This window comes from Clinocottus analis, unplaced genomic scaffold (genome assembly GCF_023055335.1).
Source record: "Clinocottus analis isolate CAN_PGR_092001 unplaced genomic scaffold, fCliAna1.0.p SCAF_7, whole genome shotgun sequence".
Lineage (NCBI taxonomy): Eukaryota > Metazoa > Chordata > Actinopteri > Perciformes > Cottidae > Clinocottus > Clinocottus analis.
Window position 1 is genome coordinate 20,345,093 of NW_027176229.1, and position 27,490 is coordinate 20,372,582.

The 27,490-nt window shown below is 48.2% G+C and overlaps 1 protein-coding gene across 2 annotated transcripts in view; it reads right to left on the reverse strand.

The window, feature by feature from the left end:
- efna5b (ephrin-A5b) overlaps positions 1–26,090 on the reverse strand; it is a 90,702-nt gene extending 64,612 nt beyond the window's left edge. For both annotated transcript variants that reach the window (XM_068566814.1, XM_068566813.1), the window contains exon 1: positions 25,426–26,090. In XM_068566814.1, the coding sequence (XP_068422915.1) occupies positions 25,426–25,550 (125 nt within the window). In that variant the 5' untranslated portion in view covers positions 25,551–26,090. The remainder of the gene's footprint in view (positions 1–25,425) is intronic.
- Positions 26,091–27,490: the final 1,400 nt, after the last annotated feature.

Here is a 27,490-nt window from a genome sequence, read left to right on the forward strand (position 1 = left end):
TGTCCAATAGCAGGACCGCGTTACTTATGTGATCCTGTTTGCCCCATGTGATGGCAAAACACAACCCATTGACCTGGATTAATTATCTCCCCCATTTTTTCCCAATGGGGAATGTGGATAATTAATATCTGCCAATAAACAAGCTTTAGCTACAGTTCACAAACAGCGAACGCGGCGAACAAAAGAAGGGGGGGGGGGAAAGGATTATTTCAAGCAATCAATTACCTCATCTGAGTCCCTGGCTGTAGCAGAGACAGTGTGAGCCAGAGAAAAAAGCCACAGGGAAGCCCGCCGTGCGATTCATGAAGGGACCAAAACAGAAAATAAAGCAACACAGTGGCGCCAGGACCGAGCCGCCGAACTGAAGACCTGGACGAAAGAAGAAGAAAAACGCAAGAAAAAGGAAGTTTCACGCCTTTCTGTCTTGGATTCATATTCAAATTCATCGAGCTTCACAGGCTTCCACTTCAGTTTTATATACATAATATTCAAATACATCCTTGGTAATACTCCCCAAGCCCCTTAGACACTCCCAAGTGAGCAACCACACTCACAATACCAGAAACCTGACCATGTGACGAAGGAAAAGGCCTTACCACAGTAGATAATGAGCGATTAAAACACATGTAATGCTGCAATTACACTAAAACTACATTCATCCACACACACACACGTCGATGAGCAGGTGTATACCCTCGTGTGTGTTTAACAATGTGCATTAGCAGAACAGGCTCTGTCGGGCCCGTTCATTAAAATGAAGAGCTCACGATCCAAATACCTGAATTTGCAAAGCAATCCCAGGCTGCGTCTTATTTTGCTGCCGCAAAGCGCGTTTCTTAATTTCCTTTGATTGGGGAAGATTGACGAGAAAGAGCGGCGCTGCTGCGGAACGATTCTTTTCCCCTCTTTCTGTCAGGCCTGAAGGGTCATTTACACTCGGGTTTTACAACGAGATGCAAGCACGCAAGACCCACACGGGCCCCTTGCGTCGTCCCGTCAGCCATCTTGCGTGCGTCGCCCAAACTTTCTGACTATCCGACAAAGCTGCTGCTAACCACGTCCTTTCTGAGTCTCGCCTTTCCGGTTTCAGAGCATAATACCGCTGTTTTTAAAAGCCACCGCAGAAACCCGAACGATGGATGCCGTTGAAGAACGTTTGGCTGAAGAGGTCCTGCAAATACGAGCGTTTATATAACAGGTCTTTGACGGAGTATAAGGACACGCAGATGGCGGTGAATTCCTGGAGGGAGATATCGGTGAACGTCGGCGTGCAGGTCGACTCTAAACGGTCGTTGCGCCCCCCGCTGTTCTGGCGTAGGAAAAAGGGACGAGAACCATAAACCAACACGAGTCCGTCGATGCGACCGAGTGGCCAGCCGCAGTTGTAGTTGCAAGAGTGTACATCGCCCTTAAGGCCTTAAAGACAGTGCAGCATGTGATGAGAGAGAGAGGGAGAGAGGGAGGGAGAGAGAGAGAGAGAGATCTTTTTTCCACTCCCTGACCTCCAGATGGAATCAGGGAGCCGTCGTGGAGCACAGTGCCCACAGAGGGCAGAGGTTTCCAGGGCTACCTTTTTCACGGCGTGCACCCTCCAACCACAGTCCCCTTCGCGGGAATGAAAGAGGAGCGACAGATGAAAGCAGCAAAGAGGGGATGACTCCCCTGATCCCCTCCCTCCACCTCCCCCCGCCGCCTGTCTTCTCCGTCACCCACCCGGAGGAAAATTTAATAAAGTCCACATACCGAGAGCCACACACACACACACACACACACACACACACACAAGAGCCAGATGAGAACACATGAAAGGGGAGATGGAGAGATGGTGAGAGGAGGAGACGGACGGGTGGCAGTGATGGCTGACCCCTCTCCCACGGTGTCATCTCCGACCTTCAGAATAGCCGGAGAGCATTGAACCCCGAGGAGGCAGGATGAAACACGGAGGTGCCGCCACACAAACACAAACAACGCTGACGCGAAAAAAAACAAACCAGAAGCTGAGCACCGACACAGTCACGAAACACACAGACACACAGCGCTGACACAAGCACAGCCCCTCTCTCACTCACACACACACACACACACACACACACACACAGGTATGCACACATTTATTTAAGTTCAGCATCAATACCTGCGAAATTGGTCGGCGGATTATATGCCAATTTCAGAAAAAAAAATATGCCTGTGATTCTATGGAGAATGAGCTCTATTCATAAGCAAGAGTCATGGGATCAGCAACAGACTGAGATCTACACACACACACACACACACACACACATAGGTCTGAGTGACTGTGACCTTGAGGGAGGATTTGGCGAGTGTGTGAGGAGGGAGGGGGGGGAGGGGGTGCTGGGAGGGGCGGGGCCATGTTGGCATCATGGGCCACTCAGACGGTGACACACACAGAGCAAACAGTGTTAGCTTTGGTACTATTAATGTGTCCTCTTTCATAGATGATTACTCCCAGCAGGAGAGGGGGCATCTCTTTAATGACAGTCTTTCACACCCAAACATTCCCACCAGACAGGAGGAAGGGGGTCGAGGGGGGATACAAGACACAAGGAAATGAGGGAGAAGGAGGAAGAGAAGGGGGAAAAAGGGAGGGAAAGTACAGTCTGGGAAAACAGGACATGGATGCATTGAATACTGGCCACATGGAGGAAGAAAAACACGATGGAGGGTGGAAGCCTGCACTGAAAACAAAAAGGGGGAAAGTTAAAAGGACGAAGGTGACGGAAAAGTTTAGAGGAAAGGAAATGAGTGAACAACGTTAACAAGGTTGTCCGTGGGGTTTGTGTGCGTGTGCAGAAGAAGGCAATGTGTTTGTCAAGTGCCAGCTAACAGATGGTGTCTAATCTATGGAGGACATCCTCACCCCCCTCAGGGCACAGCAGGAGCTGGGGACCCCAAGTGGTGCTCATCACAGCCAGCGTCCACCAATGGACTCGCCCGCGAAAAAGAACAACACACACATGACTCGCGCATCCAAAACGTGACACATTAAAGCCGGGAGGCGCCGCGATAGCAGTCTCTCCTCCCCCACTCAGATGCGTGGACTTGTGTACCGAGTACCAGTGCGTTAAAAGTAAAAAAAAACAATACATCTAGCTTAACAGATTTTTCCAGGGTTAAAATTAGCATTTTTTTTCCTTCCTTTTGTCAGCTCTGGTTACCGTGACATGCTAACCGCTAGGTAGTGCACATGTGCAACAGAGATTAGAAGTTAGCTGCTTTCCAATGCTCACGTTGAGCCATGCACGTGTGCAGCATGACGTACAGATCGGGTAGCGCGTTAGCCGTGTTGTTGTTGTTGTTGTCGTTCCTGCGTAGCTTAAATTACAGCGTAACGTGACACTGTATCGGTGCATTTAGACTAGCATACTGGTCGATACCCAATCCGGCGTTTTAGCCTGTATTGGAGGCAATGCTATAGGAACAATTCATGTATATATAAGCTGTACTTAAAACACTCACTCATCAGTTCACCCGAAATACAAATAAACGTAATGCCATGCACATAGTTTTGGGTTTTTAGACTTCATGTCCCGGCTGCTCTGGAAAGTCCACAGAATACAATTTCAGCATGTTTTTATTGGAACTACTTCATAGCAGAGAAATAGTGGCTATGAAAACTCTTGCCGGGTTTATGGATTATCCCGTGCGGAGGGGACATTGCTGAGTGGGTGGGCGGCAGAGGGAGAGGGTGAAAGCAGAAGTCTCAGAGAAGGATAACTCAAACCCACCTCGATGAAAACTTTCCGCATGACTGGATACAACTACAGGTAAATATGCTAGCTTGTTTTTTTTTTAGTAATTTAGGTTGAACCGACCCTTTGAGTTTGAGGTTAATTCATTTTACCACGGAGGCAATTCCAAGGGGGGGGGGGGGGGGGGGGGGGTATTTTACTTTCGAATCAAATCACTGAAAACATTTTTCGGCATCAAATAGCTGTCACATCCCATATCCGTCACAGAATTAGCTCCTTTTAGCCGACACTTTTACGCGGGCCAATTTCTGATGAATGAGCGGTTTGAGGTGGAAGGGTGCAACACGCCGAACACTGGCTGTCGGACCTGCGACTTCCTCGGTTTTCTGGCACCGTCTCTCCCGCCGCCCGGCCGTCCTGTCTGCCCTTGTGAAGGAATATAAGGGGAGCGCGGTTGCGGCGTGCGTGCGGCGTTGAATACGGTGTAAAGTGAATTAACGGAAAAACCACTGATGCATGCTCAGACACATATGCACTCATCCCCCTTTAATGCACGCGCACACACACACACACACACACACACACACACACACACACACACACACACACACACACACACACAGCAGAATGTCTACGTGGCTTTGCATGGTGTCTGTCTGGCGTAGTGCTGATGCCGCCGCGACAGCTGTCTGAATCAGCAACATCCAACATTGACTGACCGACTCGGGAAGCTACAGCCAAGCGGGAGCCGAGGGTGAAGGTGTGTGTGTGTCTGTGTGTGTGCTAGCGTGCGATATGTAAATGCTAGCGTCTTCCATGCGTGGTCGGGCGGCCGCGGGTGTGACCCGTGACGTGTGCGCACGAATGTAAAAAAAAATCAAAAATGAACCGAAGAAGAAGGGGGAAGAATATGAGAGGAAGGAACCATGTGGTATGAATTAGGCATTTCTGTTTTTTAAAAAGATGGAGGTCTTGAAGGCCCGACGAAAAAACCTTGGGTGTGAACAAAAGGGGAACTGTTCGCCGCCCTCCCTCCCCCGTTGGACCGCCCGGTTCTGTGACAAGCAGTGAATCAGAGGCCATTTACTTGGTAATACACAGAAATAATAGAGCCTAAATTACTCAGCATGCCACCTTGTCAGTTTTGAAAGGAAATTATTTCCCCTTGAGGGGGTCGAATGTAACCTATTGTATGCTGTGTCTCGCCAAAAGACTCGTGCGTTGAGTCTCCGGGGGCAATGTTCTCCCAACACCAAGCGCTGATGATGAGCTTCATTGTGCCAGAAAGGTGTGTCTATGTAATGGTTGTGTGCTTCTATCCGGCGGTGGTGGTTTGTTGTTGTTGCTGTGACAAATGTTTGTGGAGCTAAACGTCCGTTCGCCTGACAATTACGCCAGACATGATTCACGGTGCACAAACACACACAGGAAGCAGAGGTGACTCCGCGAAGGTGAATGAGGTCCTCCTCGCTTCAAAAAAAAAAAAAAAAAAAGAGTCCATTTCTCACAGATATGGGTCATTCTATCACTCGGTGAGGTTTTTTTCTTCATTTTTCTCTTTTCCTCCACCGCCTCCCAGTATCACCTTTTTTAAATTCAGTCCATATAACGGTGCACTTTACACTATTAAACCCCTCCCTCCCTCGCTCGCTGCCCCGCCCCCACGGTGTCTGATCTGGAGACGCGGGTCATTTGTCATCAGAGAAGGGAGCGCCAAGGAAACAGCAAGCCCAGCATGCGAGCCCCACGCTGGGCCCGACAGCTCTCCAGAACCGCTGAACGCAGTCAAAAGTAGTCAAATCGCAGCCGGAGAGGAAGAGAGACAGGGGCGAGCGACGGAGGAGAAGTGGTGTCAGTGCCTCGCTGTGAAGGGCCTATGTGCGTTTATTTTTGTGTGTGTGTGTGTGTGGGGGGGGGGGGGGGGGGGGTTTGGCCTGCATGTGCTCGCCAGCCTCGTTTTATTTCTTCTATCAGGACGCAGCCCGGCTGGGTGGAGGGGGGACAAAGAGAAGGTCAAAGCGGTGGAGGACAGGGGATAGAGTGAGCTCTGCATATATAGTGTAACCTACACACACACACATACACACACACAGAGAGCTGCGATGTGCACTTACGCCCACGCACAACATCCACGCACGGCGAGGATGGTCCTGCTCCGCTCGCGCTGACCCCCGTGAGAACCAATATCACTCTCGTAAACTTGCACGCGAAAAAAAAAAACGCAGTCAGACTCTCATTACAAGCCTTCGGGCGAGAAGGAGGGGGAGGAGGAGGAGGGATGAGGAAGAGGAGGGAGGGGGAGGAGGCACCGTAAATGCATTTTCAGCCTCTTAACTTTCTCACCCGTCTGCATCGATGAGAGGGAGGTAGAGGAGGAAGAGGAGGAGGAGGTTGAGGAGAGACACGGGGACAAACAGAGCGCACGACAGGAAACGAGTAAAAAAAAAAAAAAAAAAAAAAAAAAGGAGGATGAGGAACAAGATGACGCCGGGCTTAAGAATAGCCGACCCCCGCTGTGACACTGTTGTAGTGTGCGCTTGTATTGTATCCCGGTGAACATGCAGATACTGTATTGATCTGGGCTGCGAGGGGTAGGCAATGGCAGAGGGGTATTAAATAAAAGAAAGAGGCTGGAGGGGGCGAAGGGGGGGGGGATTAGAAAATCAATTGCTTCTGCTTTAATGGCAGACTGAGAAAGAGGAAGTAAAAAGACAGAGAGAGAGAGAGAGAGGAAAAAAAGGAGAAGGGAGGAAATAAAATAAAGTAGTGTTGGTCAGCGAGCCCGGCCGGTTCTTTGGAGCCGTTAACGGATCACCTGCTGCTGCCTCGGCCACACTGCTTTTGTCCCCGGATGCTCCGGTCAGCACATTCGGTCCTCTCCGTCTGTGCAGAACCGTCACCTCTTCTTCTTCTGTTGTCAATAACTGTGTCGCTACCAAGGGTGGGTGGAAAGGCACAAACCGAGCCACACACACACAAACACACACTGGCAGACGTGGATACACACAGGTGCACAGAATTCACATCGAATCCAGGCTCAATCAGGTTATTAGAACCAAATGTCAGGAGCGGGGGTGTGTGTGTGTGTGTGTGTGTGTGTGTGTGTGTGTGTGTGTGTGTGTGTGTGTGTGTGTGTGTGTGTGTGTGTGTGTGTGTGTGTGTGTGTGTGTGTGTGTGGTACGTTGAGTTCAAACCATTGCGTGCCAAGAATCACCCAGAGAGATCTTTATGTGGGTCCACCATGTGACCCAGCCCTACCCCAGCCTTCATCGACAGCATAAGCCAGACATCGACCACTTATCTACCAGCCGCCGCCACAGCCACCTTCCTCCTCCTCCTCTTCCTCCTCTTCTTCCTCCTCCTCCTCCTCACGCCCTCCTCGCTCCACCCCAAACTCCATCAACGACACAGGACCAGGCAAGCGTGAGAGAAGGGCTGGCGATAGACACGAAATGTGGCACGAAATGCAGAAACGGAGCCCCTCAGACACACACACACACACACACACACACACACACACACACACACACACACACACACACACACACTTCACACACGGAGCGGCACACACACAGACGTCTCAGCCTTCCAGCCGAGCCCTACAGTGTGGTTAACTTCTGGCATGCCATGCAGGACCAGAGGCAGCTGTTCTTAAGAGAGACGCCATGGCTGGATGGAAAAAATAAAAAAATAAAAAAATCTTCCCGGTGTCAAAGCAACCGAGAGGAGCTCTTCCACTTGCGTCGGAAATGTTGAAAATAGCACAGTGCGTGCCCATCAAGCTGGGATACCGCGTGCACGATAACGCAGCGTGTACAGTGTGATCTTATCTGGAACAAACCACGGAATGAAATGAGCACATCAGCGGCTCAAAAAAGGTCACGTTTTTATATGCTGTAATCCCAAAATGACAAGTTTCGGCCAGATTAATACAATTCAATTTTCTGAATCGGTTGGTCACGCGATTCGCTCCATCCAGATGGCTAATATAATAACAGGGAAATTACATATTTATGTCTGCGGGTGGGTTTGGATAACCTTTAAAATCTGCAGTGCGCGGGGGTGATCTCCTGCTACTCTCAAACACGTCCTCCTGACCTTCCAATTAGAGCTCAGTACCCAACAGCGACGGCACACTAAATCTCCCCCAGGCTGCAGGTTTGGACACCGGTATGAAACAGGCCGCTATGAAATCATTACTGCGCTGTAAAAAAATGGGGGGGGGGGGGAGGGAAAAATCACAATTAAAAGACCAAAAGAGACGCCCCGAAAACACAAAAAAAGAGCCAGGAGGAAGAGGAATGACTCTGTTTCCAGATATGTAGAAGGAAAACACTCAAAAACAATGACACACACGAATGTACCGTCTTCTCCACGGGTTTAAGGGACGAACAAATAAAAGACATCCATGAAGTGAGCTCTGAGACGTTAATGGAGGTGTTTTCGACATAAATCCGTATGATGAGCCGTGACAGGCAAATAATAATAATAATAATGCCACATCAGTCACAAATCAATTGCCTTTTTCTCAAATTCTCAGACAGCGCGCTGAGCGAATAAACACATGGGCTAATCTGAGCTTCGCTGTGACATTTAATTAATTGGCTGTTTACGTGAAAAAGCGGCACATAAATAACACATGTTCAGACAAATGTAGCAACAAAAAAAGACAGTCGATCATCCTCCCATCAGCCGAGTGGGTATTTACACCAAATGCCAGCCGGCAGATAAGCATTGGCATTTCCTGATGAGACTATTTGCTTGATATTACACTAATTATGTCGAGATAATTGTTCGTCCCGGGTTTGCAGAAGAGGGTGAGGTACATTTAACGCCGCATTGCCGCTGTATGCACGCACGTGAAGCCGCGGCGAGCGATTGCGCGGCTAACATGTAAATATGCAAAAGGTGACCCATTAGCGGAGCAATTAAATGGCGGGATGGGATGATGACACATCTAACTGCTGGACAATCTAATTTGCCACGGCGTAATAAGCCATTGCGTCGTATTAATAGCGTTGCATTAATGGCGGTATAGGGGAGAGCGGGAGAGGGGAGGGGCTCGTTTCCGGACCCAAGCTGTAAAAGGTCACAGAGGAATGATTCATCGGACGCGGCCTCGTCGGTTTCGGGCCGTCAGAAAGCGTCAATAACAATGAGAAGTGAGAAGCGTAGCCGAGTCTAGCTCGCGGAGTCTTCTTTTGGAGATGTGAGACGGTCCCGGGGTCCAACCGCGGGAGGACGATCCCCTCAATTAACTTCACAGCGGGACAGAAAAGGGGGCTAATCCATACCTGCTAGCGCCGATAGCGTCGGAGCGCTAGCCGGCAAGCTGAGCGGCGCTGCGGATAAATAAACTGGACGCGTTCACAAGAGCTGGATGACCGGGAATGTGTTTCACAAGGAGGGCGAGGAGGGAAAGGTGGGGGGGTTGTTTCCACGCGCCAGAGCAGCAACGTTGTTTACTTAATATTGTGTTGATTATTGAAGTTTCCCTCCTTTCATTAAAATTCCTTTCTCGGTGGATTCCAAAAAAAAAAGAAAAAGTCGCATATAAATAAAGAATAATTGCAATCAAAAGCATTCTGGCCCTTCCAATTTCTCTTTTTTAATAAGATAAAAGGAGAGTCTCTTAAGAATTTAAGCACCACAAAAGATTCATTCCAGAGGACGACTACAAAAACAGCTCAATGCCGCGTGGAGCCGGCAGGAAGAAAACAATGAAACAAATCAATGCTAAGCTTGTAAATGCTGCAATTTTAGTTTGAAAAGGAGAGCCTCAATTGGAAAGAACTGGGGTAAGTCCGCGATTAACAGGCCCTCTATCACTTATCGATCCACATTTATTACTTTTAAATGCGGGTAATTGGGGAGAGTTTGGTGCAATCTCTGTCTGCATCTTTATAGAAAGGCTCCAGTAGGTGTACGGGCCTTAAGTGCGCTCGTAAATTGGTTTTATGAGTTTCTGAGACATATCGCTACTAATGTTTCCACTCGACGGTTTTATGGCCACATTGCAGCGACTCTGGCGAAAGATACTTTCTAATATATCGCAAAAGAGATGTCGACAACAAAGAATATAGAGAGAGATGGATGTGGAGCTTTTGTACAAGTCCTTGTTTACAAAGAATTACAGTAATAATCCTGGAGAGCGAAGGAAATAGTCCTCTTTCAACTTCAGTGGGAACTCGTCCGACGACTGTTTCCTCATGTGTTTGCGACCGGGCGTGGTCATTATATTTGCATACATGTAAGAAAAACTGTGTGTAATTGGGCGAATCATTTACTTTTATTGTGATTAGAGGAGGAAATCGTAGAATGAATCAGCAGAGCGGCGTGTAATACTGCTGCGTGTGTGTGTGTGTGTGTGTGTGTGTGTGTGTGTGTGTGTGTGTCGAGGGAGCGTTAGCACACCAGTCTGTGTACAACTCCCTGTATTATTCTCCAGATGTTCTCTTTCACAGCTCCGTCAAAAGACGACCGGCATTCAGCCGCCTTTCTATTTTCCGGCGTCCCCGCTCCACCTACTCGCACCACCCGATTACCCCCCCCCCCCTCCCTCCTCCATCAAAGCGAGGCCACTTTGCCAAACATGATCCCCCCCCCCCCCAAACCCTGTTGTGTGTGTTGGTTCGGTTGTTTTTTTTTTCAGAGAAGCGGATTAAACAGTTTCCCACCAACTCTCTGATGTGGACCTTATCTCAGGTTTCTCCTGACACCGCCAGCGCCGCCGTGTTATTAGAAGCTAAAGGGCTTTGTTGCGGAGCACAAAAGGCAGAGCTCGGCAGCAGTTAGCGCGGCTTTGTTCGGGGTCAGAGAGGTGTTAAATAGACTACACCTGCGGGCCCGTGTTAACACCTCCACCTGAGACATGCAAACTTTTCCGCGGCGGTCTGTTGCGGTGTTCAAGCGAGGGAGGCGTGAGGAGGCGGAAGTATCTTGAATATAATGTGGGAATTAACCGCGTGGAGATGGAGGTGGAAGTTGACGGGAGGTTACTTGAAATGAAATGTGCAAGAGGAAACTTTTTTTTCCCCCTTTCCTTTATTGTAGTCTCGAAGCAATATTCAAAAGGTTGTTTCACTCAATTTCCCAACAGACGGCTTCTCTTTCCGATTGGAACCGAGCCAAGATCGCCGCTTATCGATCGCTGTATCGCGTGGTTGTAATGCGATGTGTCCGTGCCTCTCGTACCTGCCCGAGCAAGCAGGCACCGAGGAGGAAGAAGAGGAAGAAGAAGAAGAAGAAAGGCGCTGGATTAGCTCCAAAAAAAAAGGGGGAAAACCAAACCCCGTGAGTACAGACGTACCGTGCAGATATCAGTTGTGATTACTCGAAAAAGACAAAAACAAACTTTTTTTGAATTTTTCCATTAAAAAAAAAAAGCATATTTGCCCACAGCGGAGCCAGTCGGGAGTAAAACTCTAGGGGGGGGGGGGAGAAACAAGACCACATTCTGGGCCGGCTCAGCGTCAGGCCTTGTTACTCTGGATCCTCGTCTCCTCTCCCTCCCACCTCCTTTCATCCCCCCTTCTCTCCTAGACGAGTCTCCTACACACGCGATCCTCACGCTAGCTGGACCTAAGCCCCGTAAAGGCTAACACAAACTCGGTGTAAAAACTCCTATAGGTGGGGGGAGTGGAGGAGGGGGGGGCACCTCCATCCTCTTCTACCCCCCCCCCCCCCTCCACCAATCCCCTCTCTTCCCTCCCGGTGCTGCCCGACTACACTTTCGCTTTGCATTACTTCTGCTATTCTAACTTTTCCACTCATGAGCACTATCAATTATGCACTAGAATAACAGTGGGGGCCGGCGCTCGGCAGCAGGACATAAAGGCCGATTATGAGTGTGAATAATTCAGCCATCTTCGTGCCATGTTCCTCTTACCAGTGATACAGGGAAGGGGGGAAAGAAGAGGGAAAAAAAGCCTTTGCTGCTAATGTACGACGGCAGACGCAATCTGACCCGGTCTTAATGCGAGGACGGGAGAGAAAAAGTGTGGCGGCGCTGCATTATTAAAAGGAGCCGCGAAAAAAAAAGCAAAATGTCACTCACGCCGACGAGGCCGACGCTGTCGCGGACGCCAACCGACGTGACAGCTGTCAATCTGTTAACGGGGAGGAGAAAGTGGGCAATTTCGTCGTGCGACGCCACGTTTTTTTGAAGCAACTTGTGGAAAGAGTTTGAAAAGAAACTCCCAGGGAGGAAATGTTGAGCCAGCCACCACGGATGCTGTGGGTCAGCCGAGCCTCCCATCACATTCACGCTGGAAACGTGTCTACCTTTGACTTCATTTTTCATGAATTGCGTGCGGAGGGTTCGCGAGCGCTACTCTTCTTCGAGATCACAAACAGTAATGAATATTTCATCTCTCCACCCCACGGCCGGGCACGCACTCTAATCCAACGCGAGAAACACGATGCACGTCTTTTTCCCACAGGCTAATAATCTACTTCAACTCTGGAACTTGTGAAAAGTAATACCGCCGAAACATCTGCAAAGTGTCAGGCGCCTTTTCTTTTTTTTTTCTTTTGGTTTCCGTTGTAGTAGGTGGAATGAACGGAGGGCAAATTAGCATTTTCTGAAGCCAAACTGAAAATGTGGAAACTCTCAAATACATTCAAATTGATTTTGGCAGAAGAATATAGATATTTATCATCGTGTAACTTCACTCCCACTTTGCCCAACTTCCACGCGTCATTCAGAAAAATGCAACAGGAAGGAAAGTGGGCGAGCAGCTAAAGAGTGGGCGAGTGTGTGAGCGTCCCGTCGCCTTTAAGTCGCATGGTTTTGAGGTTTATAAATTGTATTAGGTAGAAAATAAAGAACAAAGCTATCTCAGCATTGGATTTGAGAGAGGTTCATTTAAATCAGTAGCCAGGACTACATGTTGAACCTCAAATTGTTTTTATTTTTTTAATTAACCAATGAAATGCTGATTTCTTTATGAATTTGGTAAGAAATATCTTAACATGAATTATACTACTAGCACATTAGTGTAGGGCATCACAGTACAGTCATATAATTAAATGTGCAGCTCAAAAAACACATTTTAATGTGTAATACCCCTTTAATGAATAGAAATTTGAAATTTAAAAAAAAACTACGCCTGAAATGACAGTGTAAATATTAAAATGTAGTAAAATATATGAATGCATAGCATTTTACTGTAAAATTTAATTTTGTCGACTATGATATATAATTATTTTGTGTAAAAGCAAACACAAAGATAAGAATTGTAACACAATTTCCAGAATTTCGCAACACACAATTGTAATTATTTGATAACAGCAGCAGCGACGGTTTGTGATGAATTTGTCACTTTTTATGTTGCTAACAAACATCTGTCCTGCAGCTGGTTTTATGAGGGCTGCTGTTAGTGTGTCCACGCATCAGTTTTAAGAGTTTTCATTAACATTAACACTTAAAATGAACAAAACTTTCTGAAATCGTGCTTCAACAGTAAAATACTTGCAGGAATCACATGTTTTGAAAGAGGATTTTGCAAATTATTTCTGCAAAAATGTCAAAGGTCATATTAAACTTAAAACAGCAAGTCCAAACACAATGTAGTAGAAAACATTGTTTAAAAAAATAAAAGCCCCTTCACTTCTTTTTCCTCTTTTCCTATCCGTGCTTCCGCGCGTCGCGCTCGCTCTAATCCCGGCTGGAATGTCTCCGGTCGCGGCGTCGCGGCCCTGAAGGCGCAGACCAGCAGGTGAAACTCAACTCCCTGAGGTCGCGTCCCGCCTCACGGCTCCTCCAGCAGGTTCTGCTCAAATATCTGAGCCGGACGTTCTCCGTTGAAGAACCCGAATGCGCCGGGAACCGAGACACAAACACAAAAATAAACTAATTTAAACTTTTACGGTGTTTTAAAAAAAAAAATGTTTTTCACCTTATGTGACTCCTAAATGTCTTCACACCTCTTAGAACTGCACCTGTTGGATTATTGTCAGATTATTAGAGATTACAGATTATTTAATTTACCTACGAAGGTTATCCTCGCTAAATAGCTTTAATCTATGTAGCCTAATTAATCCTACTTTAATCTTTATTTTTAAATGTAAAACTGATTCAACCATTGCTGCTCTATATCCAGCTCATTTTAGCTCATGTTTCTAATTTGGGCAACACACACACACACACACACACACACACACACACACAGAGCTCTTGTCTCCATCTTGGAGGTGAGAGCTTAAGTACAAACGGGAAGGGGATTAGAGAGCCGCATGTTTATGAAGAAATGACTAAAAGAAAAAGAGACAAAGAGAAACGGGGGGAATGAGATAGAGAGTCCGTCGAGCGCTGCGGCCACAAACACTGACCCCGATGCCGACAGCGGGCCTGCTGGGTCACCTCAGCGGGACCGCCAGAGCCAAAACACACGGTTAAGGATCCGGTAATCCCAGAGACAGAAGAGAGGACGGGTGGGAGGACGGGAGGAAGAAAGAGAGGGGGAAATGGCACCCAGAGCAAAAGAGCGGGAGGAAACCGACTGGCCTATAATACAGAGGGGGTTAGTTGACGGGGCGAGGAAGAGGAGGAGGAGAAGAGGGGGGGGTTAGGACAAAGGAGGGAGATATCAAGAAGGAGTAAAAAAAAAAAACAGTGTTGGTCAAACCCACCGAAGCGCTTGGAGAGAACCCCCCAAAAAAACCTACGAAAGCTTGAGAGGCGATGACTTTCCTCTCGGATAAATCGAGCTAAGTGACGTTTTGTTTTTTTCTTAAAAAGCACAACAGTGAGATTAAGGACACTAAAACCTTATGTATATGCATGACTATGGTGGAGGGAAGAGGAAGAGGAGGAAGAGGAAAAAAACGCAGCACTGAGGATGTAGCCATAGGCAGCGCTCATCACCTCTGTTCATCCGCAGGGCTTAGGCCACTTTGGGGACTCCCCTTAAGTCTCACTTATCTCATTAGACCCTTAAAACTGATTAATATGAATGCCAGCAGAGGCCGGCTCAAGGCATTCTTAAGGAAGGAGGGAAGGAGGAGAAGGGAAGAGAGGGATTGGGGGGGGGTGGAGGGGGGATTTTAAAGGAAGGGGGTTTTTGTGTCTCCGGACAATGAGCTGATGGCTTTTTAAGCCTCTCAGTGGCTCTGGGTTAATACCCGGCGCTGCAGTCATGGGATCGGCCGCGGTTCAAAGGCTGCTGCACTCCGAGGCTCGCCGCTCCCCGATTTAGGAGGTGGGGGGGGTGGGGGGAATAAACAAGTAGAATAAATACCACATCTTCCCGCAACTTGAACCACACTTAAGAAATAATGAACTGCCCCGAGTGTGTCTGTCGGTCTCCGTGTTCCTCAGGGTGTCACATTTGGTTTCGTGGGATAACGTTTGGAGTGAGCCAGACCATAAGCTCAGAGGAGAGGCCGAAGACGGGACTCGTCGCACATTCTGCGGATCAGTTGTGTTAAAAAAATAATAATACACACCCTGCGCAGCTCCACGCAGGAATAGCAGCCCGCCGCACGTAAACAAAAGGCCAACGCAACTTCACGGAAATAGGAAAAAACATCTCGGAGGAGCCGACTCAGGGAATTGGGTCAAGACGAGCGCTGTGCTCCGCCGCTGGAGTAACGGGTTTGTGTTTCTGCTGCTTCATCAAAGCGGAGGCAACGCGCAGAGGTCGGCTCGGGACACACACACACACACATTTGCTATAGGGCCCAAAAAAGCGAGGCATACGTCCGGCGGACGCTCGCTCCGTCTCGACATCAAACCCCAGATTCATCTGAGGACGTCGGCGTCGGTTCTGTGTTCTACGTTTTTGAAAAACAGGATTCCTTATCTGCTTGATTGCGGAGATCTTCTTAGAGCTGAGATCACACGTGTGTGTGTGTGTGTGTGTGTGTGTGTGTGTGTGTTGCCTCATTAAAGGCTTGGATCTGAAAGCTTTACACGCCGAGAGTGTCAGCCTGCGACGCTTAAGCGTAGCTCACTGAGACTTTTATCACACAGGAGGCGACAGATTTCAAAATAAAGGTAGTCTAGATAGAGAGAGGGAGACAAAGACACACACAAAGAGATTTGTCACAGAATATCCACCATTTGAATTACAATCGTGCGTAATTATACACATTCACTGATCGCACCCAACAGCACGCATCTTTTTAGGACCTTCGCTCGGGAAGCGGCTCGTTCTCACTGCGCCAATTTGTCGCCCGCAGAGGATGATGTACGGCTTTTTTTTGGGGGGGGGGAAGGAAACCCGCCATTAAGCCGCCGCGTTACGCCAAAAAAAAACAAAAAAAAACTGGCGTCCCGAATGCGACACACGCACGTCGTTGGGAGAAAAAAAAACACGTTCAAGGCCACACAGTGACGGTTCGTACGGAGGTGCGTCTCACAGCAACCGGCCTGTAAACACAGGCCTCCGTGTGTGTGCGTGTGTGTGTGTGTGTGTGTGTGTAAGTGTGTGTGTGTGCAGGAGTCTTCAGTGTCAGGGGGAAACAAAAGCAGGGGTCTGAACCTGAGCGGCCTTAATCCTGTCTCTGTAGAAAAAATAGCCCCAGTGTCACTAAATCCGGACCGCAAAGAGCGAAGACCCGGAGTCCATCCCTCCCGAGAAGAGAAGCACCACCCGACCCCACCACGCAACACCACCACGCAACACCCCGGTCACCACCCGGGGAGACAAGCCAAGCGAGCCGCATGCATCTTTAAAACCCTGGCAAGGGCAGACAGGCGGCAGGGGGTTGATGAGAGAGAGGATGGATGGATGGATGGATGGATGGATGGATGGATGGATGGATGGATGAGGCGGGTTGGAAATGAGGGGAACTGCCACCTCTTCCTTTCCACACACACACACACATACACACACACACACACACACACACTGTGTCACTCCAGGCCGCTACACAGCTCTCCCCTCGTGTCTGGCGCTCGCGTTACACTCCTCTTCTCCTCCCTTTTTTTTGTTTTTTTTCCTGTCCAAAAAGCGCACTACAACTTCAGCTGTGCTGCACTCTCCCTGTTCCCCCCCCTCTCGAGCCATTCACACCGTTCTCCCTCGCTCCTCTCCTTTGCCCTCCCTTTTTTTCCTCCCTCTTTCTCTCTCCCTCTCTCTCTCTCTCTCTCCGTTTTAAGCGCATGCATTACTTTCAGCCCGGGCTGTGTGGAGTGGACAGACAGAGCAGAACAATGGCTGCCTTTCAGTCTCACGGCCTAGCGTTGGGGGGGGTGGAGGAGGGTGGAGGAGTGACGGGAGGAGGAGAGGAGGGGGGGGGGGGGGGGTGCTAGTATTTTTCTCTACTGTCAATTCAAACAGGGCTAATGCAGCTAGCTTATTATCGGCGCGTCTGTCTCGCCCCCCGACGGTAGACTGAGCGTCATGAAAAGGAGCATTATGCGTTCATTCATGTTCACGTCGTTGGGAAGTGTCCATGTTTTAAAAATGATGAAGAAATAAAGCCCGGGAATCAATTAGTGCGTTCACCTTTTTCACCACTTGGCCAACGCGAGCAGAGAAACGCCAAGAAGCCGTCGGTGGACACGCAGGTGAGGAGGGAGAGACGCACGTCATCTCCAGGCTAGAAGCAGCACTTTAGGACTGAAATTTCTCTTTTTTTTTGGACGCAAACGTTTGAAAATAACCCAAGTAGATTGTCTCAACTCCCAAAAAAAAAAAAAAAAAAGGGGGAAAGCCGACCACACAACTGTACAGTCCGCCTCTGTGTGTTTCTCAGTCGGTCTGTGAAGACGAATTACCTCATGAGTCATTTTTACAAACTGGCTGCAACACGTCAATTAGGTCTTTATTCACGAGCTGGAGATGTGTTCTCTACTGGGATCTATTCTCCACACTGCTGACCAGCTAGAAAAACATCCAGTCACTCCCTCCGCAGCCCCCCACCCCCAAGTTAAATAAGGAAAATGGCAGCGCAAAAGGTCCGAAGTCAGCCGACCATGAAAGGAATTATCTGTGGAAATTGTGTCTGGCGAAAAATGTAAAAAAAAAAAAAAACAACGGTCTCAATCGTTCCCGTCACATTTTCCAGCTGGATAGTGACAGCGAGAGAAAACATTTTTTGAAACCCATCAGTCATTTTGTTTTGTTGGGGAGGGGGGCCTTTACAGGTTCCAGTAAATATCACACGACGCTGACAGTGACTGAGTTTCACAGGAGGTCAGATCAACCACGAAAGGAAAGAGCTGGTTTGAAATCAACGCAAAAATGCACGTCGCCTCCCCAAAGTGTGCACACCACTTGGAAACCGCTCCGAAGGGCACAATAAGGGTGTCAGAGATCCCTCAGTAGCGCCCCTTTCTGGTCAGGGGTGATAGATCAACTACGACAGTAACAGCTGCTTCTGAGCCTCCATCTTACAGAGGAGCCGGAGGAGGATATGGTGGCGCCATTTTCCCGCCACGGATGAGGACTTATCGTACACAATAGGGGGAGATTCACGGGGCGGCGTTTTGGACCCTTCATGGACCTGCGCTCCCCGCCGGTCACTATTTATGAGCTTCGCGAGCTGAAACACGAGCTTTTCTGATATACGGGAGCTAAATGAACCTCGCAGCGAGATAGTTAACTCCTCTGTCTACCGGGTTCACATTAACTACGACTCAGGTGTAAAAAAAAAAAATGGAGTTTGGACAGCCAGACCTGCACACACAAAGTCACTTTAGGAAAAATAAAGAAACAGTCCGATGGGAGGAGGAGGGACTTCCCACAACTTTGACATTTTTTTTTTTTGTGAAACTGAGACGGTGAGAGCCGGGATAGAGAGAACAACTTGGCCTCCTCCCCTCCGAATAAACAAACACACGCATCTAGTGGCAAGCGACGAGTGTAAAATTGCGTAAAAATCATTTTCAATGGAGGTTTCCAGCACAAGCTGGTTAACACTTTATTGTTTCCAAGCAGCCACGGGTTGAACGGGGGCTAAGAGAGACAGATCGCTCAGCTGATAGCAGCGTGTCGGCACTCCGGCTGACCTTGGAGTGATTTACTCTGAAAACAGCAAAAAAAAAAACTGGTCATTCAAACCTGGGAAGGAGGGGGAAACATGTGCAAACCCCCGAAAAAAAAAAAAGGGGGAGCTGCCACGCAACACCGTGCGTTCCTGCCGGTGTGATAAGAGTCGGCCTCTTTGGTGGACGAACAAGCATTTTATCGCGGCGCCGGTATTTTTAAAAGGCTCCCAGCAAGCGATTCAACACCGTTAACCTTGACCAGTGTGAGAAATATTTATCTGAGCATTAACAAACACTTCTTCTGAGGCTGCGTTCAGGTGACTGAATCACCAGGATGAAGGTCGAGGGGAAACATGTCACTCGCTCTAAAGTGTAGGCAAGGAATTTAAAAACATTACTTTTTACAGTTTTTATTTATTTAGTCACTAAAGCAAACTATTAACAGATACCACTATTCAAGGACAACGTCTTTTACTTGAATAATAAATAAATTATATATATATATATATATATATATATATATATATATATATATATATATATATATATATATATATATATATATATATATATATATATAAACAGGGTTCATATACATTTTCACCAATAGTTTCCATGACTTTACACAAATGTCCAGGACCAAACATTTAGTGAAATCTGGTTGTAAACATGAAAAAGTGATAAAAATGTAGTGTTCAAACTAACAATGAGAATTCAACGCATACAGTAAACCTTAGCTGACACAAATGAAAGAGAGATAATGGTTTGATTAAAAGAATAAACATTTATACGGATGCCTGTATGTACGCCTGCTTATATTTTGAGCCTCTTTCTTGGTCACACATGAATAAAACACATTTACATGACTTTTACTACACTTTTGGGATTTTTGAATTTTTTTCAAAGACTTTCCCAGGCCTGGAAATAACCATTAAAAAAAATGTATTGAGTTTTTTCCATAAACCGTAAGAACCCCTGTCCAAATGAATAACAACGCCCTCTAAAATAGATGTAAATACTTAAATAAATATACAAATGTTGGCCAATGTCTTCTTGCTCTCCAGTCGCAGGCTGCCATTGCACACAATTAGCATAACCGAGACAACCGCCTGACCGCTAAAGGCGCCACGCGGCGACAGCGCCGCTTCTGTCCGCCGCGCGGCGCCTCCACGAGGGTCACGGCCCGCCGGCCTCCGCCCTCTCCCACCGCGCGCCGGAGAACAGCTGCTCCGCCGAGCACATTGACTAAGCATTGACTACTGCCTGCTGGGCTCACTTTCCACTTAATAGAGGAAGAGGAAGAAGAAGAAAAACTCATTTAAATTGGAAAGTGCATTTACAGGTCTGGTGAGAAAACACTAAGTGCCATTTAAAGCTAATAGAAGTATTACATCTCACACAACAGCATCTCTACAGTTGGGTGGTGGTGGTGGTGTGTTTTTTATTTTTTTTAAATGCATCTTCTGCTCGCTGGCGTCGCCCCGCAGCCCGGGCCGCCGGTGCCACAGAAAGAACGACAGAGCAAGAAGGTCATTAACGCAAACTAATCAGCCCTCAGACGGAGAGATGGAGGGAGAGAACGAGAGCCGGGGCGCAGGAGAGGAGACGAGGGGAGAGGAGACGAGGAGGGAGGGAGAGAGAGAGAGAGAGCACAACACAAGCGAGTCGCTGTACAAACGGTAACGGGGTCAAAAAGACGTCCACTTTCACAACTAAAGGCAACGTATGCTTGATTTTTTTATTCATAAGCTATAGAGGATTTGAAAGATAAATAAAAAGTGAACACTGACATATATCTGTTGGAGACAGATTGGTGTATGGAATAACATTCAACCCCCTATGCGTACATGCCTTTGTTAGCGTACAGGCAGCGTTTGCACACACACACACACACACACACACACACACACACACACACACACACACACACACACACACACACGTCCAGATTGACGGTTATTCATGTCCCACTGGTCTGTGACAGGTAATGAGAAGTCCAGGCGAGAAAGATGTAATTATTCTGGTATCTATGAGTCTGAAGGAGAGGAAACAAGCCCTATATGACCTCATGGCTCATTTGGTCGCTTGCATGCACACACACACACACACACACACACACACACACACACACACACACACACACACACACACACACACACACACACACACACACACACACACACACACACACACACACACACACACAAAAGCATGCACAGACAAAGACAAGACAGACATTACTACTGTGTGCGGGCCTCCTGTTACAGGAGAATGGAATAAATACCACACACACACACACACACACACACACACACACACACACACACACACACACACACACAAGGGGCTAGAAAAAGACTTTCCCGGCTGCTTGTTGAGCTACAAATTAAGCCGCAAAACACAAAATCACCTGGAGTCATTTGTATGACCACAACAGCAGAAAACGCCCATAATGTGAGCGGCACCCTCCACTTGAAGGGGAGAGTTGTGTAGCCACCGCTTTGCCATTCACAGGCCAACTTTCCGCTTCGTTATTCCTCGCCGCGCGTGTGTGTGTGTGTGTGTGTGTGTGTGTGTGTGTGTGTGTGTGTGACCTCTCCCTGAGCTCCTCTCAGAGTGTGCCTGACCTCTGCGCGTCTTTCTCCACCATGAACCGCGGAGGGACTCCCGAAATATCTAATTGTATTCATTCATTTTCTGTGCCCCGGCAAGGAGACGGACGGAGAGATGGAGGGAGAGAGGGAGAGAGCGAGAGAGGGCGAGGGAGAGGGAGAAAGAGACGGGGAGAGGCCGAGCGGCCGAGAGGCACCACAGGAGAAAAAGGCAAGGAGGAATATGGGAAGAAGAAAGGGCACAGGGGGAGAAGGGAAGGGAACGGCCGCCTCTTCGGCATCACGGCTGAGACGCCATTAGAGCCGCTGGCTGTCCGCCTCATTAGAATAAATACTCACAAGCAAAGACAGTCAGAGGGCAGAGAGAAACGTCCCCGTAATGCATCTCAAGCTGAAGGGAAAGGACGGATACACATTTCCCCAACCGTCCCATACGATCCCTGTTTTTTTGGACGGGCTAAGTGCTGAACAGATATGCTAAAGAGAGACAGGAAGAAGTTGCACGTTGGAGTGGATACACAACGGTGGACTGAAGCCAACAAGACACAACGGAAACCCCCCTCCCCCCCTTCCTCACCGAACCTCGACGCTAACGCTAACTACGCTACACCGAACCAATAAACAACCGAGCCATTGCTTTACTTCTTATGGGGGAAACCAAAATAGGGGAGATTACGACCTGCAGAAAACATTTTGCAGACGAAAGGCTCCATTTGAGACACAAAAAGTTGTTATCTGAGATTCCACATTCAACACTAGCGATAGCCTCGGCTGCGCCGGTGTGTTTTGTCTACCGGCGTCTCCAGACCACAGCGGAAGTGGTTCTTCCACTGGTGTTTGTCCAAGTCAAACTTTCCCCCAGTTTATTTTTTTTACAATGCAACAATTTTAAACCAATCGTAGGAAACCTGCTGCGACAAAGTTTGTCACCGACATTTTGTATTTTTTTTTTTTTTCCGTGGGTTTCCATTTTCTCTTTCAGCGTTTTCAGGCGATAAAGTGAGCGGAGCGCAAGCGTATCGCACGCTCTGATGTGAGGCGTCCAACTCGGGCACAATGGTTTCAGAGCAAAAAACACTGTGACCAAAAAAAAAACCTCAAACTGCAGCTTTTTAGTGTGATGGATCATCTCGCCGACGAGCAATTTTCACGTCGGCGGAAGCCGCAATTTCAGAACGGGGCCAGAAAATGAATAGCAACCCCCCCAAAAAAATAAAAAATTCCCTTCTTTTTTGTGTTTTTTCTTGTGTGGGGGGTGTAAAGAAGAGCTGTGTTCAGACACCGACAGGAAAACAATGTGAAGAGAAAGTTAAACATCTCTGAAGTGACCGGCTCACATCATCATGACAAACTGCATTAAAGCATTTGAAGCGCACGGCCGTCATAAAGTTGTGCGTCCGTTGTGTGCATGCACAAAAAAAGGGGAACTCTCGTGGGCAGCCGGCCTCTCGGTGCTGCGACCGTGGAGCCCGGATGACGTCGCGAGCGCCACTCCGGCTTCCTCCGGTCGCCTCATGCACGCCGAAAAAAAAAAGAAGAAAAAAAAAAAAGGGACTCGATATTTATCATCCGAGTCCTCAATGAGACGAGTTGCGCCACCTCTCTCCGTCTCCACCTCTCTGGCTTCCTGCCTCGAGCCGGAGGGCTGAGAGTCTAACTCGATTTAGAGTACGGAGAAGAGGGGGAGAGTGTGACTGGTGTTTCGCAGCATTACAGCGTCCTGCGAAAGCCTGCTTGCTTTTTTCCCTTCGGGGCGAGTCGAGCTCAAGGAAGCTATCTATTTCTCAGATGTGACTACGGACTACGAAGAGAGAGGGAAAAGACACAACATGCACGCAGCCCAGCGGATCACAGAGTCCTTGTTTTCTCCTCTCGCTTTCTTCCTCTCCGCGTGTCTCATCTGAGATTAACAGATTTACTTAAATTCCCCCCTTTTTTTCTGTCCATTCTTTTTCCTTTCACTTCACTAAAAACTTGTCAGCACATCTGGAAGATATCAAGTTAAACCGAGCAGCCAGTCAAGTGAAAACTTTTCTGTCGACTAAAAAAAAAAAAAAAAAAAAAAAAGAGAGGAAAATAACACCCTTTTTTTTAAAAAAAATACAGTTTCAAGAAGAAGAAAAAAAGCCTATCCACTACAGGGATCTAGATTCAACTCCAAATTGTGTTTGCGTCTATTGAGGGGAAAAAAAGCGCTCCATAAATAAACAGCCGGGGCAAGTCAGAGTAAAGAGCACGACCACAACCGTCACGCTCGACGGCGTATCGGGCCCAGGATCTGCGCACCCTGCCCGGCTTCAGGAGAGGGCTCTCGGTCGGGCCGTCCGTCCGTGGCCCCTGACCGCTAATTGCTTCAAGCAATAAATCATGTTTTGCCCCCCGAAACTTCAAACCCGAGGTATAAATAGTTGTGCAACAAATTCAGCCGGTGCTATTAATGGCTTTTGTGCCGTGCGCTTTATTCAACAAATACTAAGTGCCGTTGGCAGTTGAGTGAAAGATCTCTGTAAACTCCGGCAGCGGTGTTTAGACTTAATAAGCCGGGGACAAGGCCGTACAGTCTGACTCCACGAGGGACTTTTAAGGGGGGGGGGGACGCCGTCTCCACCATCGCAGAGAGTGAGAGAGTTCGACTCTGAGAAACTTTTATGTCAAACTTTGCCGAGGTGCTCTCGCACCGAGTGAACGGCACGTAAAGTCCTCACTTCACTGAGCCGACTGCTGGGCTTTTATTATGCTAAAAAGGTAAAGAGAAAAGTACACACTTTTTTATATTCCTGAAGCATTTCATAGTATTTAATTCAACGGTTTGAGTATTGTTATTTTGAGACGTGTGGACTGCTCAGTTACGTCTCAGCAAAGTGAATGCTTTTCAAGACCTTTTAAGGTTTCCATTTGGAGAAACTTTGTCCATTTTAGAGGGAGGAAGCTACACAAAGTTGTGCACGAGAAAGTCCACGTCCTCCACACCACACTTAGTGGAATAAAAAATAATAGCATTACACCGGAGTTTCCAATCTAGAATTATTTATTATGAATTTTATCAAATCTATTTGATCTTTAAAGAATATTTAGGAAAAAAACATTCTGACCTAATTTCATTCTTCTTTTTTTAACTTTACAAAGCTCAAAATGTCAACAATGCAACATTATTATGCTTCACAAAAAAAGATAAAATAAACTGTATTGTGCAGACTTCAGTGAATAACATTTTGCTCAAGGAGACGTTTTTACTCACAGGAAAAAAAAAGTGATTGCAAAAAGTATTTTAAAGATGAATAGTTCATATAAAGAAGAAGAAATAAATCCTCATAACATCACTCTGGTGCTGAAGCTTATACTCACAGACCAGTTTGTCATTTTCTGTCACTTTGTCTGCCACTGTGCCTTTATTACATCCACCAAGCACTCCTTTACGTGCGCATGTTATAGGTGTGCTGGGACCGCTGCGCGTCCTTACGTTGCGTTAAGAGAACTGTGCGGAAGTAGATGAAGCAGAATCGGGTTTTTCTCTATATATTGGATGATAACTACATTATATTCTCACTGACTTCCTAGTTGGGAGGACAGTAAACACCCCTCACACACAACCCAAAAGCTGTCCCTCTCCCTTGCACAGGGAGTTTGGCCCACAATGGAAGTTTGTCAGTGTGAAAGTGAGTCCACGAGCGGCACCATTAGACGGACTTGGTGCGGATGGTGGAGACTAAACTTCGATGCTGCTGCTGCTGCTAATGGGTCCGGCGGGGTCGTGTGAATAAATAGCTCTATAGAAACAACACAAGACAATGCTCTTGAACCAGCGAGAGAGTGAAACGGACAGCATGGACAACGGGGGGTGCAACACCAACGCCATGGATGTCGCGTCCAGGCCCTATTACGCACGGGTCTTTTTTTTATCGTGAGGTTTCTTGGGAAATAATCAGCCATTGGGAAATAAGACGTGGCTTTTTTTTTCTTTTTTTTTTCTGCTGCTGCCCTTTTCCCCCCCGTCGGCTACAGCTTGTACCTATACAGCTACTGGCATTATGCCCTCACTGCGGAGAATAAACACCGATGTGGTCCAGTCAACCAACCTGCGAACACCTCGCCGTGGTTCATGCAGATCACGCTGGGAGGGAGCATGAGGGACGGGAGGGGAGGATGACCGTCGCCGAACACTTACTTGGCGTTGGTCCGGTTCCAGAAGACGGCGAAGCGGTCGGCCACCACTTTGGAACTGGGCTCCTGGCTAAATACACACATCAACAGCAGCAGGCAGAGGAAGATGACCATTTCCATTTGCAGCATCACTACAGCGAAACTTCGGCACGTATTCCTCTTCAGTGGCGGTCAGTCAGGGAGGGTTGCTCAGCCGGGACAGGTGATGCGCGGCTCATTCAACAGAAAAATGTTGCGCGCAACGTGGAGGAAAAAAAAAAAAGGCGACGGGAGAAGAGGAAGAAGAGAGGAGGGGGGGAAAGCGACGACGTGACCATGCGAAGAGGCACACTGGAGGTGACACTTGTTCGGGTTGACGGGGATTTAAAGTTGCAACAGCAACAAACCCCCTCCACTAACAAAAAACAAAAAAAAAAAAACCCCGACGCGTCACCGTGTCGTCTCTCTGATGCGGGTCGATTGTCCGGATGGATCGCAGGCTCTTTTTTTTTTTTTTGTTAACGCACAGGATGTCGGCGCTGACAACAAAAAAAAATATGTCTCCCACCTCAAACGCGCACAAAAACAGCGAGGGCAAGCGCGCGCACAGCGAATGCGCAGCACAGCGGGCGCTGGTCTTGCGGTGTGGCGGCGGTTCCCCCTTCGGATGCAGGGAGCTACTGGATGTAGCCTGTGTCAGGGCGAATGACAACTGCCGAACACTTCTTCTTACTCCACAGCCAAGGCGAAGGGGGAGGGGGGAGAGAGAGAGAGGGTGAGGGGAGGGGGGTATAGTCAGTCCACGGTGTGATGGAGAAAAGAGAGAGAGCGAGAGAGGCTCAATGTGTCCAATGACGCCGTGTGGCGCACGTCAGATGTCCATGTTCTCCAATGCAACTTTTTAAAGCCACACAGTCAGTCAGCCGCTGGCAGATGAATGGTGACGTTCGCCTTAAAAAATGTTTTTAAAAAAAAGAAAGAAAGACTGTTATCCTTCCTCGGGTATACACCGGAGGTGTCACGGCCGCGGTGGGGAGGAGTCCTGCTCGGCGTTGTGTTGTCTCACGCGCTTCTCTCCGCGGGGACGCTCGGTAATGTCCGCATCCCAAAGTGTCGCGCTCATGTACAAGTCATCGTGCGACGTGCAGGTTTTCTAGAAGAAGAAGAAGGAGAAGAAGGAGAAGAAGCTCGTGTTCTCCCGCATGTGCGTGCTGTGGAGTTCTTCCTCGTTCTTGCGGGGGGTTTTTTTGGCTTGGTTGTGTGATTTTTTAAAATTTTTTTCAAGACGCCGGGACACGCAGGAAGGTGAGGGGCAAAGACAGGCAGCTCCAGCCGACTGAGAGAGGGTTTGGTTACGGCGGAGCGGAGCGAGGGGGAGAGTTTCATTGGTTGGAAACGATTTGAATGGGCGTCACTTCAACAGAGCTAAGCCCCGCCCCCGCGCCCAAAACCCGAGCTAATTCAATTACCGAGAGGTAGAGCTGGAAGAGGACGGGCCGGAGAGGTGCGCCGGACTGGGGGACTGTGTGTGTGTGTGTGTGTGTGTGTGGGGGGGGGGGGGGGGGGCTTCTTCTAAAACTCCGCTGTCAGATGCGACCGATAAGTGCGCGCGGCGCTATTTCATTACATGCAAAACGGACGCAGCGAAGCGCGGAAGACCACGGAGTCCAGTTCCTCTGTCTCAGTTCAGCTGAACTCAACTCAGATTCACTTTTTTTTTTCTAATGGCGGGTCAAGGTGCCGGGATTCAAACAGGCAAATTGTTATTACTATCGTACAAATACAAAATTAGATATCAGATAATATATGCCATAATACTTTTTTTGAATGTCTTGCAAACGGGCTCTTCCACCGATTCAACGATAGGTTGCCCATTATTTTTCTCCCCCAATATTTCCTCCTTCAAAACGATGTTGCGCTCATAATAACAATAATACTAATAACTGTGAGGAACCTAACTGCGGTAAAAGGTCACGTCTGAGACTGAGAGGCGCAGAGGTGCTGGAGCCTCGCTGCCTCCGCGCGATGCCGTAAATGCTGAGCGACGACCGGCCGTGGCCCGTGGCCCCGCGGCTCCTGCGCCCGGACGC